General features: G+C 46.9%; 2 protein-coding genes across 2 annotated transcripts; both read left to right on the forward strand.

Annotated features, from left to right (window-relative positions):
* Positions 1-3,738: 3,738 nt before the first annotated feature.
* Positions 3,739-9,459, forward strand: LOC133561286 (CCR4-NOT transcription complex subunit 2-like). Its single transcript, XM_061914650.1, has 15 exons — positions 3,739-3,889; positions 5,577-5,709; positions 5,789-5,861; positions 6,762-6,906; positions 6,970-7,176; positions 7,248-7,327; positions 7,386-7,511; positions 7,577-7,707; positions 7,777-7,900; positions 7,968-8,124; positions 8,197-8,258; positions 8,453-8,502; positions 8,563-8,663; positions 8,732-8,876; positions 8,945-9,459. Exons 2-15 carry the CDS (start codon positions 5,590-5,592, stop codon positions 9,029-9,031), a joined length of 1,608 nt encoding a protein of 535 aa, XP_061770634.1. The 5' UTR covers positions 3,739-3,889; positions 5,577-5,589; the 3' UTR covers positions 9,032-9,459.
* Positions 9,460-9,609: 150 nt separating this feature from the next.
* On the forward strand, positions 9,610-10,941 carry LOC133561287 (calcium-activated potassium channel subunit beta-4-like). Its single transcript, XM_061914651.1, has 2 exons — positions 9,610-10,153; positions 10,562-10,941. Exons 1-2 carry the CDS (start codon positions 9,959-9,961, stop codon positions 10,907-10,909), a joined length of 543 nt encoding a protein of 180 aa, XP_061770635.1. The 5' UTR covers positions 9,610-9,958; the 3' UTR covers positions 10,910-10,941.
* Positions 10,942-16,453: the final 5,512 nt, after the last annotated feature.

The following is a 16,453-nucleotide window of genomic DNA, read 5'->3' on the forward strand; positions in this document are numbered from 1 at the left end:
TAGAACAAAAATAAAATCTGAAAAAATAGAATTAAAAAGAATAGCATAAAAAAGCACGGAGTAAAAAAAAAAAATCCCTCGGGAAGAGCTAGACGAAGTGGCTGGGGAGAGGGAAGTCTGGGCTTCACTGCTTAGGCTGCTGCCCCCGAAAACTCGACCTCGGATAAGCGGAAATAAATGGAAGGATGGATGGATGGATGTTTAGAATTAAGTTCATGAATCCAGATGGATCTCTAGTACTATCCCCAAAAAGGGCACTTTACGTTGATGATTACTTATACGTGTAGAAATCTTTATTTAGACCAGTTGATCTGCCGCTTCTTTTCTTTCTCCTTTGTCCCCCCCCTCCCTTGTGGAGGGGGTCCGGTCCGATGACCATGGATGAACTGGCTGTCCAGAGTCGAGACCCAGGATGGACCGCTCGCCTGTATCGATTGGGGACATCTCTACGCTGCTGATCCGCCTCCGCTTGGGATGGTTTCCTGTGGACGGGACTCTCGCTGCTGTCTTGGATCCGCTTTGAACTGAACTCTCGCGGCTGTGTTGGATCCACTATGGATTGAACTTTCACAGCATCATGTTAGACCCGCTCGACATCCATTGCTTTCGGTCCCCTAGAGGGGGGGGGGGGGGGGGGGGTTGCCCACATCTGAGGTCCTCTCCAAGGTTTCTCATAGTCAGCATTGTCACTGGCGTCCCACTGGATGTGAATTCTCCCTGCCCACTGGGTGTGAGTTTTCCTTGCCCTTTTGTGGGTTCTTCCGAGGATGTTGTAGTCGTAATGATTTGTGCAGTCCTTTGAGACATTTGTGATTTGGGGCTATATAAATAAACATTGATTGATTGATTGATTTATAATTGAATCACTTGTTTATTTTTCAACACTGTTATACAATTTAATAAATCAGAAACTGATGACATAGTGCTGTATTTGACTTTTTTATCTCTTTTTTTTTTAAACCAAAAAAGCTTTGCTCTGATTATCAATCAATCATCAATCAATGTTTATTTATATAGCCCTAAATCACAAGTGCCTCAAAGGGCTGCACAAACCATGACTTCGGTAGGGCCCACATAAGGGCAAGGAAAAACTCACCCCAGTGGGACGTCGACCATGATGACTATGAGAAACCTTGGAGAGGACAGAAAGCAACGGATGTCGAGCGGGTCTAACATGATATTGTGAAAGTCCAATCCATAGTGGATCTAACATAACCATGAGAGTCAAGTCCAAAGTGGATCCAATATTTTAGGTGGTACTTGAATGAAAACAAATGTACATCACTGAAAAAAGGTTGAGAACCACAGGAATAGAATATAATAGAATAAAAGTAGAATATAATAAAATACAATAGAATAAACATTGAATAAAAATATTAATAGAATAATGTAAACTAGAAGTAGAGTACAGCAGAATAGAACACAGGAGATGTGTGGGATCGACTTCCCAGCATGCTCTCTGGCTGCAAAGCGATGTCGGCCATCTTGGAGTGTAGCGGGGAAGAAAGATTGATGCGGTAAGGTCTTTTTAAAAATAATAATTTTTAATGTTTTTTATTGTATTTCTGTCAATTGCACTTTTTAGCGAATAAAAACGCGGTAGCGTGTCCGCGTCCAAGCCGGGGGACTGCGACCCAGAGCGGACACAATGAAGAGCTTTCTCCCGCCAGTAGCCTCCTTGCTTTTTGTTGTTGTTGTTGTTCGAGCAGCTAGCCCACATTTTGGGCCCCAAACGGAACTAAAAGGCTTTATTCTGCGGCGCGGATCCAACAACCTCTGGGAATAACTCGGTGTGACTAAAAAGTGTGTTTTGGAGCATCCGGCGGGTGCACGGTCAGTCTTTCTGAGGCTGCATTAGCATCATGCTAACTTGCTGTATATGTTCATTGAAGACACTGCTGGCTTCACTGGCCTCGCTGCAAACTTCACTTTTACTTCAGCAACAATGTGCATCACAGCCGATAGTTTTTTTTAGGACAGAGCACATTAATAACAGCACTGCTCGCGTTAGCTTCCGTGGCTAACTCGCGGTTTGCGACAGTGCCGCACAGTGTCAATCATGATCCTTCATTAAGTCTTATAATCGGAACATGACCATATATGGAAGAATGAAACAAATACGTGGGACTGGAACACATTTGTGTGGTTACACGGGAGATTGGCTCACCTAAAAAGCTCGACTTGTTAGCACAAACATGCATGCGTTGCTTCGACTGGAGAAATCTCTCTGTGTGGAGCCGAGCAGACATGTCAACCGTGGCCACGCCCACTTCCTCACCTGCCCAAGAAGTAGTCAGGTGAGTCGAGTTCATCACTATGACGTAGGGCTGGGCGATATGGCCTTTTTTTTTAATATCTCGATATTTCTAGGCGGTACACGATATACATCTCGGTATTTTCCCTTAGCCTTGAATGAACACTTGATACATATAATCACAGCAGTATGATGATTCTATGTGTCTACATTCAAGGCCTACTGAAATAATATTTTCTTATTTAAACGGGGATAGCAGGTCCATTCTATGTGTCATACTTGATCATTTCGCGATATTGCCATATTTTTGCTGAAAGGATTTAGTACAGAACATTGACAATAAAGTTTGCAACTTTTGGTCGCTAATAAAAAAAGCCTTGCCTGTACCGGAAGTAGCAGACGATGTGCACGTGACATCACGGGTTGTAGGGCTCCTCACATCCGAACATTGTTTACAATCATGGCCACCAGCAGCGAGAGCGATTCGGACCGAGAAAGCGACAATTTCCCCATTAATTGGAGCGAGGATGAAAGACTCGTGGATGAGGAAAGTTGGAGTGAAGCACTTGAAAAAAATAAGGCGACGGCAGTGGGAGCGATTCAGATGTTATTAGACACATTTACTAGGATAATTCTGGAAAAGCCCTTATCTGCTTATTGTGTTAATAGTGTTTTAGTGAGATTATAAAGTCATACCTGAAAGTCAGAGGGCTGCGGTGACCGCCAGTGTCTCTGAGAGAAGCCAATGGAGGAGCTAGGATCACAGCTGCCTTTTTGACAGCTGCTGCAGGGGGACGCTAACTGCGCACAAGTCTCTGGTAAGAGCTGACTTAATATCACAATTTTCTCATCCAAAAACTTGCTGCTTGACATGTGGTAGAGAAACATGTTCGCTAAAGCTCCACAACAAACAAAGAAACACTGGCTGTGTTCCGGTTGCTAAAGGCAGCTGCAATCCACCGCTTTCCACCAACAGCATTCTTCTTTATAGTCTCCATTATTAATTGAACACATTGCAAAAGATTCAGCAACACAGATGTCCAAAATACTGTGTAGTTACGCGATTAAATCGGACGATTTTTAGCCGTGAGTGGTGCTGGGCTAAAATGTCCCCTCCAACCAATAACGTCACAAGCTCGCGTCAACATAAGCATCATCCTTCCGCAATGTTTTCAACAAGATACCTCGCTAATAAAAAAGCCTTGCCTGTACCGGAAGTAGCAGATGATGTGCGCGTGACGTCACGGGTTGTGGCGCTCCTCACATCTGAACATTATTTACAATCATGGCCACCAGCAGCAAGAGCAATTCGGACCGAGAAAGCGACAATTTCCCCATTAATTTGAGCGAGGATGAATTATTTGTGGATGAGGATATTGAGACTGAAGGACTAGAAGAAAAAAAAAAAGACGAGGGCAAAGAGAGCTATTCAGATGTTATTAGATAATTCTGGAAAATCCCTTATCTGCTTATTGTGTTACTAGTGTTTTAGTGAGCTTATATAGTCATACCTGAAAGTCAGAGGGGTGTGGTGACCGCCAGTGTCTCTGATGGAAGCCATGGAGGAACCAAGAAAGTCGCAGCTGCCACCTCTTTGACAGCTGCAAGAGGACGCAAGCTCCGCTCATGTCTCCGGTAAGAGCCGACTTATTACCACAATTTTCTCACAGAAACCTGCCGGTTGACATGTGGTAGAGAAACATGTTCGCTTGACCGCTCTGTTCCATCTTAAAGCTTCACAACAAACAAAGAAACACCGGCTGTGTTTGTGTTACTACAGCCAGCCAAAATACACCGCTTTCCACCAAATGCATTCTTCTTTATAGTCTCCATTATTAATTGAACAAATTGCTAAGGATTCAGCAACACAGATGTCCAAAATACTGTGTAATTGTGCGATTAATTTGGACGACTTTTAGCCGTGAGTGGTGCTGGGATAAAATGTCCGCTACAACCAATAATCGTCATCATTCCACGACGTTTTCAAAAGGACACTTTGCGGGAAATTTCAAATTGCAATTTAGTAAACTAAACCGGCCGTATTGGCATGTGTTGCAATGTTAATATTTCATCATTGATATATAAACTATCAGACTGCGTGGTCAGTAGTAGTGGGTTTCAGTAGGCCTTTAAAGCATTCTTGTTCATACTGCATTTTTTTGTAAGGGGTGCCGCAAGTTGGCAGACCCGTCAGCGATCCTGTTCTGTCTCCCTGTAATGTTTGTCTGATCTTGAATGGGATTGTGCTGAAAATTTTAATTTTCCTGAAGGATTAAATTAAGCAATATCTGTCTATCTAAATCAGGGGTAGGGAACCTATGGCTCTAGAGCCAGATGTGGCTCTTTTGATGACTGCATCTGGCTCTCAGATTAATTTTAGCCAACATTGCTTAACACAATGAGTAATGAATAATTCCACTGGTAATCAGTGTTAAAAATAACATTCAAAATATAAAACAATTCTCATGCATTTTTATCCATCCATCTGTTTTCTACCTCGCCTGTTCAAGAAGTCAAGAATGGTAAGAAGTATTTTATTCATTATTAGTTAGCTTCAGAATAAAAATGTTATTGAAAAGAATAACAAGACGTGTTATACCCTAATGTTGGTTTTACATAAAAATGGACACATTTAGTTGTAATCAGTGTTAAAAAAATATTATGTGGCTCTCACGGAAATACATTTTAAAATATTTGGCTTCCATGGCTCTCTCAGCCCAAAAGGTTCCCGACCCCTGATCTAAATATATGCTCATTTTAAACTTTAATGCAGAGAAGCAAATCACAACTAAGTCAATTGACCAAAACTGTATTTATTAAAGTTATTAGCAGGTGACTTTTCAAATGATGCTACATATTAGCAGTAATGCTACTATTGGTAGCAACGGTTGTGCTCCACACTTGACAAATTAAAGTTGTCTATTCGACATCTTCTTGCCTGAAGCCGAACCACCGCCAGACGATGGACCTCCTGCTGTTTTTCTTGGGAATTAATTTTTCCCTTCATTCGCACCTTCTTGCTCTCGTATTACCACTCGCACGGCTTCGCGAGCATCACAGCTAACGTTACCCAGTCTGCTACCTCTCTCCCTGTGAGGGCGTATACGTATGTGACGTATGACGTGACAGTATGTGACGTGTAAGTATGTACGCTTGCTGTCTGTGAGAAGGAGACACAAGAAGGAGTGGGAAGAGCCTGTAGTGTAATGCCCGCAGCTAAAAGCAACTGCGTGAGAATGTATACTCGAAAATCCCGATATTGTCATTTTCTATATCGCACAGAGACAAACCCGCGATATATGACGTCATTTGTTTATGACAGGTGACACACGGGTATGTTTGGTGCTAACCGGAAGAAGTTCATGGAGGGGGGAGTAGAGAGCGACTACACGGACGAGTCCAGCCTCTACTACGGCCAACAGTCCATGTTCCCCCCCCACCGGACCGAGAAAGACGTAAACCTATTTTTTTTTTATTTTTTAGAAACTTGGTCACTTGCTAGAGTGAACGCTTCAGGATGTCTTTGCATTTCAGATGTTGGCGTCTTCCTCGGCATCGTCACCGGGTCAGCTGTCACAGCTGGGGGCGAGTTTGTACGGTCCTCAAAGTAAGACGCCAAGGCGGGAGTGGGCCTTGTCACGCCATATTTCTTCCCCCCTACAAAAACCTTCCCCCACATTCATGATTAATACAGATGTTTTGTTAACGCTATATTATAAAAAAAATTAAAAACAATTTACAAACACAAGCTATGGGATGACGCATTTACTTCCGGGGTCACGTTTCCTCTTATGTCATCCCATAGCTTCCATCCATCCATCCATCTTCTTCCGCCGCTTATCCGAGGTCGGGTCGCGGGGGCAACAGCCTAAGCAGGGAAACCCAGACTTCCCTCTCCCAAGCCACTTCGCCTAGCTCTTCCCGGGGGTCGCAAGAGCTAGCTTCTGTAGCCGAGGATCGGACCGCCAAGTGCCCTGCCTTCGGCTGCAGCCCAGCTCACATTGCACCCGACCTCTATTGCCCCTGCTATGGGTGGTGAGCCCATTGGAGGGGTGACCCACGTTGCCTCTTCGGGCTCTGCCATCGTGCCCCACCTCTGGGCCTGGCTCCAGAGGGAGGCCCCGGTGAGGGAAATCCGGGTCCATGTTTTTTCTTCTTCATAGAGGTCTTCAAGCTGCTCTTTGTCTGATCCCTCACCTAGAACTTTTTTGCCTTGGGAGACCCTACCAGGGGGCATAAAGCCCCCGGACAACATAGCTCCTAGGATCATTGGGACACGCAAACTCCTCTACCACAATAAGGTGGCAGCTCAGAGAGGAGTTCCCATAGCTTGTGTTTGTAAATTGTTTTTTTAAATTTGTTTATAATATAGCGTTAACAAAACGTCTGTATTAATCATGACCCCGGAAGTAAATGGGAGGGGGAAGGTTTTTGTAGGGAGAAGAAATTTGGCGTGACAGCTTCAATACATCGCCGTCTTTCCCTCACTTCCTGTCTGTCTCTGCAGGTGCGCTGGGCTTCCCCATGCGCAGCATCAACAGCAGCGCAGCACCGCCATTAAGTCGAACCGGCCTCAATCAGTCGGCCAGCCAACTGTCCGGTCACTCCAGCACAGCCAACAGCAGCATGCATACGCCCCCCTCGCCCAGCAGGTACGCCCGCTAAAGCCCCCTCAGCCGCCTGAGCTCGCCCGCTCATTTACGTCTCGCCCGCAGGGGGATTCTCCCCATGAACAGCCGCAGCGTCCTCAACCACAATCAGCAGGTAGGCGGACCCACCGGCCAGCCAATCGGGATGGGAGGGGAGCGTGGAGGCGGAGCCGGTGGGAGGAGCGCAAACATGGGGAGTCCCAGCAGGTCGTCGCCCAGCATCATCGGGATGCCCAAGCAGCAACAGTCGCGACAAGCTTTCACCATCAACAGGTAGCACTTGACACCTTTCATCTTCACCGCACCTGGACGACCAGAAGACAAAACGTATGTGTGTGTGTCAGCATGTCAGGTTTTGGCGTGAGCAGAAATCCTGGCTACAACATGAACAACTCTCTAGCCAGCAACATCTTCAACGGCACAGGTAAGAACGCCTCACCTGAGTCCCGTCCCGCCCTCTCACCCGTGCCCCGCGTGTGCAGACGGCAGCGAGAACGTCACCGGGTTGGACCTGTCCGACTTCCCAGCCCTAGCGGACCGCAGTCGAAGGGACGGAGGCTCCAATCCTACGCCGCTGCTCAACCCGCTGGCCGGGCGGGCGCCGTACGGTGAGCGAGTTCTGTTAGCTTGCGCGGGTGGCGACACCTCTTGACTCTGTGCGCCGCCCCTGCAGTTGGCATGGTAACAAAGCCGTCTAACGAGCAGTCGCAGGACTTCTCAATACACAACGAAGACTTCCCAGCGCTCCCTGGGCCTAACTACCAAACGAAAGACCCGAGCGTCACCAGCGAAGACAGCAAAGTGGTGCGTTGTGCTCTCTCGGTCAGTTCGTCACTTTCCGTCACCTGACTCTTTTTTTTCTCCACCAATCAGAGTCTCAGCTCATCAGGTAAGCCCACCTCCAACTCAGACGGTCCAAAGTTTCCAGGGGATAAAAGTTCTGTGACGCCAAGTAACAACAACCAGCAGAAGAAAGGCATCCAGGTGCTTCCTGACGGTGAGACGTGCGAGCACCCGGGCCACGCCCCAACATCCTCTAATTTCAATGTGTGTGTGTATTGTAGGCCGCGTGACCAACATCCCGGTCGGCATGGTAACGGACCAGTTCGGAATGATTGGCCTGCTGACGTTCATCCGGGCGGCGGAGACGGACCCAGGAATGGTGCACCTGGCGCTGGGTTCTGACCTCACCACACTGGGCCTCAACCTCAACTCCCCGGAGTACGACCTCACGTCTCCATAGCAACACCGCCAGTCGAAAGGTCGCTCACCACCTCTCTTCTCTCCTGCCAGGAATCTCTATCCCAAGTTCGCATCTCCCTGGGCGTCAGCGCCATGTCGACCGCAGGACATCGGTGAGTTTGGTGGGCCGAACGAGCCTTTGATTGATTGATTGATACTTTTATTAGTAGATCTCACAGTTCAGTATATATTCCGTACAATTGACTACTAAATGGTAACACCCGAATAAGTTTTTCAACTTGTTTAAGTCCACGTTAATCAATTCACACTTGTCTCTAACTTGTCGTTTGTCTCCGCCTCCTCGCAGACTTCCATGTGCCGTCAGAGTATTTGACCAACATCCACATTCGGGACAAGGTAGGCGCTCCAGTGCACGTGCGTGTGTAAGCTTTCCACATGCATGTTTGTGCTCTGCAGCTGGCCGCCATCAAGCTGTCCCGATACGGCGAGGATCTTCTCTTTTACCTCTACTACATGAACGGCGGAGACCTGCTGCAGCTGCTGGCGGCCGTGGAGCTGTGAGAGTCCCGCCCGCTCCCGGCATGGCGTCACCGTTGGCGCGCTGACTCGATATGTGTGTCTGCAGCTTCAATCGGGACTGGCGGTACCACAAGGAGGAGCGCGTGTGGATCACCAGAGCGCCCGGGATGGAGCCCACGTTGAAGACCAATGCTTACGAGAGGGGGACGTACTACTTCTTTGACTGCCTCAACTGGAGGAAGGTCGCCAAGGTGACCAGGTGCACACGCACACACAAACACACGGCGCTTGGAACGCTAACATTCCTTCTTGCTCTCAGGAGTTTCATCTGGAATACGACAAACTAGAAGAGCGGCCTCACGTTCCCTCCACTTTTAACTACAACCCCGCCCAGCAGGCCTTCTGATTGGCTGTGGCGCAGCTGCCTGCCTGCCTGCCATAGGTGCATCGGACAGACTCCTCCCCCTTCTTCATTTCCATTTCTTTGACCTCATTGTTTCCATCGTCAGGTCATTTCGCTATTGAAAGAGGACAAAATATGTTGTCAGCTGACAGGGAGCCACACTCTGTCATGTTTACTTCTACCCGGCAACAACGGACGCTGACACTCAAGCTTCCTCCAAAATGTCCCGACATTCCTTTAGCTGGCTTTAGGGGGCGCCAACACTCGTTTCCAAGGAAACCCCCACAGACAGTCTCCAGGGACCCAGGTTGGCTACCATGACAACAGCTGGCAGCAGCCACGCCAAGGACACGCCCACAGAGCCATGTGACCTGGACTCAATATGGCAGCTAGTGTTTTCATAGCAACAAATAAATATTCTGTTAATGAAAGTAATGAGTCAACTCTCCTTCATCATCATCATCATCATCACTCAGCGCCCTGATTGGCCACCTGCGTCGTGACTGTTGTCTGGGCTTGGGTGCAGAAGAGACCCACCCGTGACGTCACTCACTCTCATTTTGACTGCGACCGAACGTTCTCAAATAATAATGACGTCCTCACCACGAAAACAATCTGGTCGGTGTCGGGTTGAGTCACACGATTTGCTTCGCTGGGTAGCCGCCATCTGTCGCCGCCGTCTGGCTCAGAATCTCGCAGCAGTCAGGTGACGTTATCAATCAATGCATGCCCGGCCCACTCAGAGGATTAGCTCACGGGGAACAAGATGGAAATTAAAGCTCCAATATGTAACAAGCCTACCTCATCTTGCGTGTGCGTGCGTGCGAGAGGGTGGGGAGGGAAGGGGAAGAAGAGAGGACACATTTGGACTCAAGAGAGCAGCCGTGCTTTTGCTTGCCGCGCCTCTACCCCCTCCTCTTTTTCTCCTCCATGCCGGGGAGGAGAGTGTGTGTGGCGGCCATGGCAAAGGCGCGTGTGTCGTTGGAGTTTTCCGAGGCGGAGGACCGCAGCATCCGGCTGGGATTGTTCCTGATGGCGTGCGGGGTGTTGAGTCTCTTCATCCTGGGTTTCTGTTGGATCAGCCCGGCGCTCCACAGCCTCAACAGCAAGAGCGCCAATTGCACTGTGAGCTCTTTTTTTCTTATTTTCATGCAACACAAGTGATTATTCTTCTTTATCTTTCTGCAACTTAACCAAGATGCACAGTATGGATTTTCTTGTAGCTGCAGTAGTGGTTCTCAAACTTTTTTCCACTAAGTACCACTTCAGATAACACTTGGCTCTCCAAGTACCACTATAATGACCACGATTAAAATACAGTAGCGTAGTAAGCCTAAGTATTTATTAAACATCATTTGGACAGTAACACTGGGTTTGAATTACAGGAAAATAAAACACTGTACGTTAATCAAGTGATTGTTTGACGTACAACTCGATGGACCCCGTCTACTATTGGTACACGTGCTAGAGTTTGAGAATCACTGAGCTACAATATAAATTCTGCTCATGTGCCCTTCCTGCTTCCTCCTGTAGGTGGTGTCAGTGTTGCGTCCGGAGGAGACATTTGCGTGCGTGTTCACCTGTGGCGCGGCCTGCAAGGGCACGTCGTCGTATCCTTGCCTGCAGGTCTTCGTCAACAACTCCGAGTCTTCTACTTTAGCTCTGTTGCACTTTGACGAGCAGCAGCTGGTTCTCAACCCCAAGGTACAGCCCACTTTTCATCAGCCATTGGGAAAAGTGTCTGCTAGTGTGACATTTAAGGTCAGGGGATGGAGGTGTTGGGCAGCCATGACATTGCTGTGTCGCTGCTGCAACAGAGTAAATATAGAGGAAGACGGCGCGCGTCATCCATGCTGCTCGGTCGCCATAGTGACGGGCTGATGTGCAGTAAAGCGTCTTTAAATGACCAATGACATGTGCCTCAACACGCACACACACACACGCGATGCTCATGTTTTCATCACAGATAAAGATGACAGCCAGTAGGCGGGGCCACTGAGTAATTGCTCCTAATCAGTAAAGTCATTTCCTTCTTAATACCTAAATTACGCACACACACTGAGCTCAACAGCAAACTCGATGAAGCAATTTCCGGAGAATGTTCCAATCCTGCAGCCGAACTGAAATGCGATATTAAATATAAATATTGAAAAAAGTAGCAGAGGTGGGACCAAGTCATTGTTTTGCAAGTCATAAGTCTCAAGTTTTTACCCTCAAGTCCAAAGTCAAGACTGGAAAGTCTCAAGTCAAGTCCCAAGTCCTGCATTTTTAAGTTTTGAGTCCTTTCAAGTCTCCCGTCCAAAGGCAAAACCCAGTAACTCAATTTTGGTCAAAACTGAGCTGATATTAATTTTGGAGTTCCCAGGTGATATGCTTTACATTAGTGTATGCGATATTGTAATTTGTTCCGTAAGTAAGCTGTTACGCGCATGGCAGGACCTAGCAACTACCACATAACCGCGTGGATACAACAGAAAAACCTAGTATCTCAAGGGACCAATCGGAGCTTCTTTGTCAGTCGCCTTATTGTCTTTAATGAGACATTTGCACGAATGGGGGCCGACTGTCAACCTGATTATGTGATATTAAGGCACCTGGGGATATTTGGAAGATTGGCCCAGGACGTTGCAAGCACCTGCATTGTATTATACTTGATTTTTCCCCTTGCATACTCTTTTGGGCAGATGACTGTGGAGGTCAAATTAAAAAACTGGACGCTGCACACGGCTCTTGCCCAATGTGCAAACGCAGAATGGGGCCCACCCGAGACTGTGATAAAATATCTGGAGAAAGGGCACATATTCATGAGAGCAGATTCAATCCATGGCTCAATCGGCAAGAAAATGAAAGCTCAAGAAAACATCTAAACGTTTGATGATTTTGTAGATCTTTGTAAGACAGCATCAAGATAGATTGGTTTTCCTTTGTTTTGTCAAAATCAGCTAGAAGTGAGTTACTAGGTTTTGCCTTTGGACGGGAGAAGTCCTTTTAACGATAGACTAATATATTTGTAGCAAGTCTAGTCAAGTCAAAAGGCTCAAGTCCAAGCGAAATCACAAGTCATCGATGTTAAAGCCTAAGTCGGGTTGCGAGTCTTTTTACATTTTGTCAAGTTGAGTCTAAAGATGGGCTTCACGGTGGCAGAGGGGTTAGTGCGTCTGCCTCACAATACGAAGGTCCTGCAGTCCTGGGTTCAAATCCAGGCTCGGGATCTTTCTGTGTGGAGTTTGCATGTTCTCCCCGTGAACGCGTGGGTTCCCTCCGGGTACTCCGGCTTCCTCCCACTTCCAAAGACATGCACCTGGGGATAGGTTGATTGGCAACACTAAATTGGCCTTAGTGTGTGAATGTTGTCCGTCTATCTGTGTTGGCCCTGTGATGAGGTGGCGACTTGTCCAGGGTGTACCCCGCCTTCCGCCCGATTGTAGATGAGATAGGCGCCAGTGCCCCCCGCGACCCCAAAAGGGAATAAGCGGTAGAAAATGGATGGATGGATGGGAGTCTAAAGATATCAGAGCCCACACCTCTGATAAGTAGGATAGGATAGCAATACTACATATCGCTCACTAATATGTATAGATAGAAGATTAAATACAACAACAAAAAACACCAATTGCACACCACGATAAAAAAATCAAAGTAATCACAGAAGTTCATAGTAACGTCTTATAGCTGTGGGTAGAAAAGACCTGCAGTAGCACTCCTTCATGCACTGGGGATGTAACCGTCTAATGCTGAAGGAAGTACTGAGTGTGAGATACAACAGTATGGATGTCAACTTGGTCAGCATTCTTTGGTCAACCACCTCAATGCTGTTTTGTGGGCAGCCTAGGATGGCGTCAGCTCTCTTAATCACTTTATTAAAGGCCTACTGAAACCCACTACTACCGACCACGCCGTCTGATAGTTTATATATCAATGATGAAATATTAACATTGCAACACATGCCAATACGGCCGGTTTAGTTTACTAAATTACAATTTTAAGTTTCCCACAGGAGTTTCCTGTTGAAAACGTCGCGGAATGATGACGCGTGTTTGTGACGTTATTGGTTGGAGGGGACATATTAGCCCAGCACCACTTAGGCTAAAAGTCTTCTCTTTTCATCGCGCGATTACACAGTAATTTTGACATCTGTGTTGCTGAATCTTTTGCAATTTGTTCAATTAATAATGGAGACTATAAACAAGAATGCTGTTGGTGGAAAGCGGTGAATTGCAGCTGCCTTTAGCATCGAAACACAGCCGGTGTTTCTTTGTTGTGAAGCTTTAACACAGAGCGGTCAAGCGAACATGTTTCTCTACGTCAACCAGCAAGTTTTTGGATGGGAAAACTGTGATATTAAGTCGGCTCTTACCGGAGTCTTGAGTGGATTACGCGACTTTATTCTGCAGCTCAAAAAGGCAGCTGTGATCTTGGCTCCTCGGCTTCTCTCAGAGACACTGGCGTTCCCCGCAGCCCTCCGACTTTCAGGTATGACTTTACAATCTCACTAAAATACTATTTACACAACAAGCAGATAAGGGATTTTCCAGAATTATCCGAGTAAATGTGTCTAATTACATCTGAAACTCTCCCACTGCCGGCGCCTTTTTTTCCTCATCCACGAATCTTTCATCCTTGCTCAAGGGGGCGGTATAGCTCGGTTGGTAGAGTCGCCATGCCAGCAACTTGAGGGTTGCAGGTTCGATTCCCGCTTCCGCCATCCTAGTCACTGCCGTTGTGTCCTTGGGCAAGACACTTTACCCACCTGCTCTCAGTGCCACCCACACTGGTTTAAATGTAACTTTGATATTGAGTTTCACTATGTAAAGTGCTTTAAGTCACTAGAGAAAAGCGCTATATAAATATAATTCACTTCAAGTTAATGGAGAAATCGTCGCTTTCTCAGTCCGAATTGCTCTTACTGCTGGTGGCTCACATTATAAATAATGTGAGGAGCCCTCACACCGGTGACATCACGCGTACATCGTCTGCTACTTCCGGTACAGGCAAGGCTTTTTTATTAGCGACCAAAAGTTGCGAACCTTATCGTCGATGTTCTCTACTAAATCCTTTCAGCAAAAATATGGCAATATCGCAAGTATGACACATAAAATGGACCTGCTATCCCCGTTTCAATAAGAAAATCTCATTTCAGTAGGCCTTTAAGTCTGTTCCAGTCTCTGACCGTGCTGCCTCTACCCCAGCAAACGACGGCATAGAACACCGCAGAAGTCACAGAGTCGTAAAAGGTCACAGCAGTGACCCGAACACCCGAAGGAGCTCAGTCTCCTCAAGAGGTGTAGGCGACTTTGACCCTCGGTCCTGTTTATTGTTGAGATGAACTTCACAGTATTTAAAAGAGTCCACTATTTCTATATCTGATCCCTGGATGTTCACCGGTGTGTGGTGGTGGAGCTGACCGCCGGAAGTCAATCAATCACAAGCGTTTTTGTTTTACTGGTGTTCAAGTGCAGGTGATTATGTGCACACCAGTCAACAAAGCCTGAGATGACTTCTCAGTATTCCTGCTCGCTCCCCTCAGATACACATTCCACTAAGGCGGAGTCATCCGAGAACTTCTGCAGATGGGCAGAGGTTGAAGTCATGCCTGAAGTCTAAAGTATAGAGCATAGGTGTCAAACTCTGGCCGCCGTGTAATTTCATTTGGCCCTTGAGGCAATATCAAATTAACATTAGAGCTGGCCCGCCGTACTATACAGCGGTGCCGCTGTAACACCGCATTCACCGATTTCCAGGGAGACTCTCGAATTTCAGTGCCCCTCCCGAAAATCTCCCGGTGCAACCATTCTCCCGAATTCCACCCGGACAACACTATTGGGGGTGTGCCTTAAAGGCACTGCCTTTAGGGTCCCCTACAACCTGTCGTCAAGTCTGTTTTTCCTCCTCACAAACAGCGTGCCGGCCCAGTCACGTAATATATGTGGCTTCTACACACATGTAAGTAAATGCAAGCCCGCATACTTGATCAACAGCATACAGGTCACACTGAGGGTGGCCATATAAACCACTTTAACACTGTTACAAATATGCGCCACACTGTGAACCCACACCAAACAAGAATGACCAACACATTTTGGGAGAACATCCGCACCGTAACACAACATAAACACAACAGAACAAAAACCCAGAACCTTTGCAGCACTAACTCTTCCGGACCACTACAATATACACCCCCCCTCCCCGCTACCAATAAAACCCCCTAACCCACCCACCTGAGCCCCGACATTAACTGAGCAGTAAAAAGGCCTGAATTGTTGAATTATTCATTATTTTATTTTCAAATGTATTAGCCTCTGGAAAAAGTTAATGTTGATATTTACCTCAGAAGGCTGCAAAATACAAAAGAGACATTACATTTTTATTTAAATTTGATTTGTTATGCCATTGATATTTTTGTATTATTATTGTAATTATTATTTGAAACTCAATTTTGCATGTCACTATAAAGTTATATAAGCCTTGCTTGTTCAATATTTAATGAAAAACTTGTTTGGGTCCCTATTGTGCCGATTGTATTGTACCATATGTCCCGGCAAGAAATCTGCATTCAAAAGACTCCGGCTTATTAGTGATTCCTAGAGCCCAAAAAAAGTCTGCGGGCTATAGAGCGTTTTCCGTTCGGGCTCCAGTACTCTGGAATGCCCTCCCGGTAACAGTTCGAGATGCTACCTCAGTAGAAGCATTTAAGTCTCACCTTAAAACTCATCTGTATACTCTAGCCTTTAAATAGACCTCCTTTTTAGACCAGTTGATCTGCCGCTTCTTTTCTTTCTCCTATGTCCCCCCCCTCCCTCGTGGAGGGGGTCCGGTCCGATGACCATGGATCAAGTACTGGCTGTCCAGAGTCGAGACCCAGGATGGACCGCTCGCCTGTATCGGTTGGGGACATCTCTACGCTGCTGATCCGCCTCCGCTTGAGATGGTTTCCTGTGGACGGGACTCTCGCTGCTGTCTTGGATCCGCTTGAACTGAACTCTCGCGGCTGTGTTGGAGCCAATATGGATTGAACTTTCACAGTATCATGTTAGACCCGCTCGACATCCATTACTTTCGGTCCCCTAGAGGGGGGGGGGGGGGGGGGGGGGGGGGGTTGCCCACATCTGAGGTCCTCTCCAAGGTTTCTCATAGTCAGCATTGTCACTGGCGTCCCACTGGATGTGAATTCTCCCTGCCCACTGGGTGTGAGTTTTCCTTGCCCTTTTGTGGGTTCTTCCGAGGATGTTGTAGTCGTAATGATTTGTGCAGTCCTTTGAGACATTTGTGATTTGGGGCTATATAAATAAACATTGATTGATTGATTGATATTAAAAGGTTAATTTGTTTAACCTCGGCCCCCGGCTTTGTTCAGTTTGAAATTTTGGCCCACTCTGTATTTGAGTTTGACACCCCTGGTATAGAGCGTGAAAAGGAAAGGTGAAA

Source organism: Nerophis ophidion, linkage group LG10 (assembly GCF_033978795.1).
Source record: "Nerophis ophidion isolate RoL-2023_Sa linkage group LG10, RoL_Noph_v1.0, whole genome shotgun sequence".
NCBI classification, from domain to species: Eukaryota; Metazoa; Chordata; class Actinopteri; order Syngnathiformes; family Syngnathidae; genus Nerophis; species Nerophis ophidion.

Excerpts from the sequence above, each read along its gene's own strand:
- LOC133561286 (XM_061914650.1), top strand. The coding sequence starts at position 5,590 with ATGTTTGGTGCTAACCGGAAGAAGTTCATGGAGGGGGGAGTAGAGAGC. Across the intron at positions 5,710-5,788 it reads CCCACCGGACCGAGAAAGAC|ATGTTGGCGTCTTCCTCGGC; the intron begins GTAAACCTATTT and ends TTTGCATTTCAG. Across the intron at positions 8,664-8,731 it reads CTGCTGGCGGCCGTGGAGCT|CTTCAATCGGGACTGGCGGT; the intron begins GTGAGAGTCCCG and ends GTGTGTCTGCAG.
- LOC133561287 (XM_061914651.1), top strand. The coding sequence starts at position 9,959 with ATGCCGGGGAGGAGAGTGTGTGTGGCGGCCATGGCAAAGGCGCGTGTG. Across the intron at positions 10,154-10,561 it reads GCAAGAGCGCCAATTGCACT|GTGGTGTCAGTGTTGCGTCC; the intron begins GTGAGCTCTTTT and ends TTCCTCCTGTAG.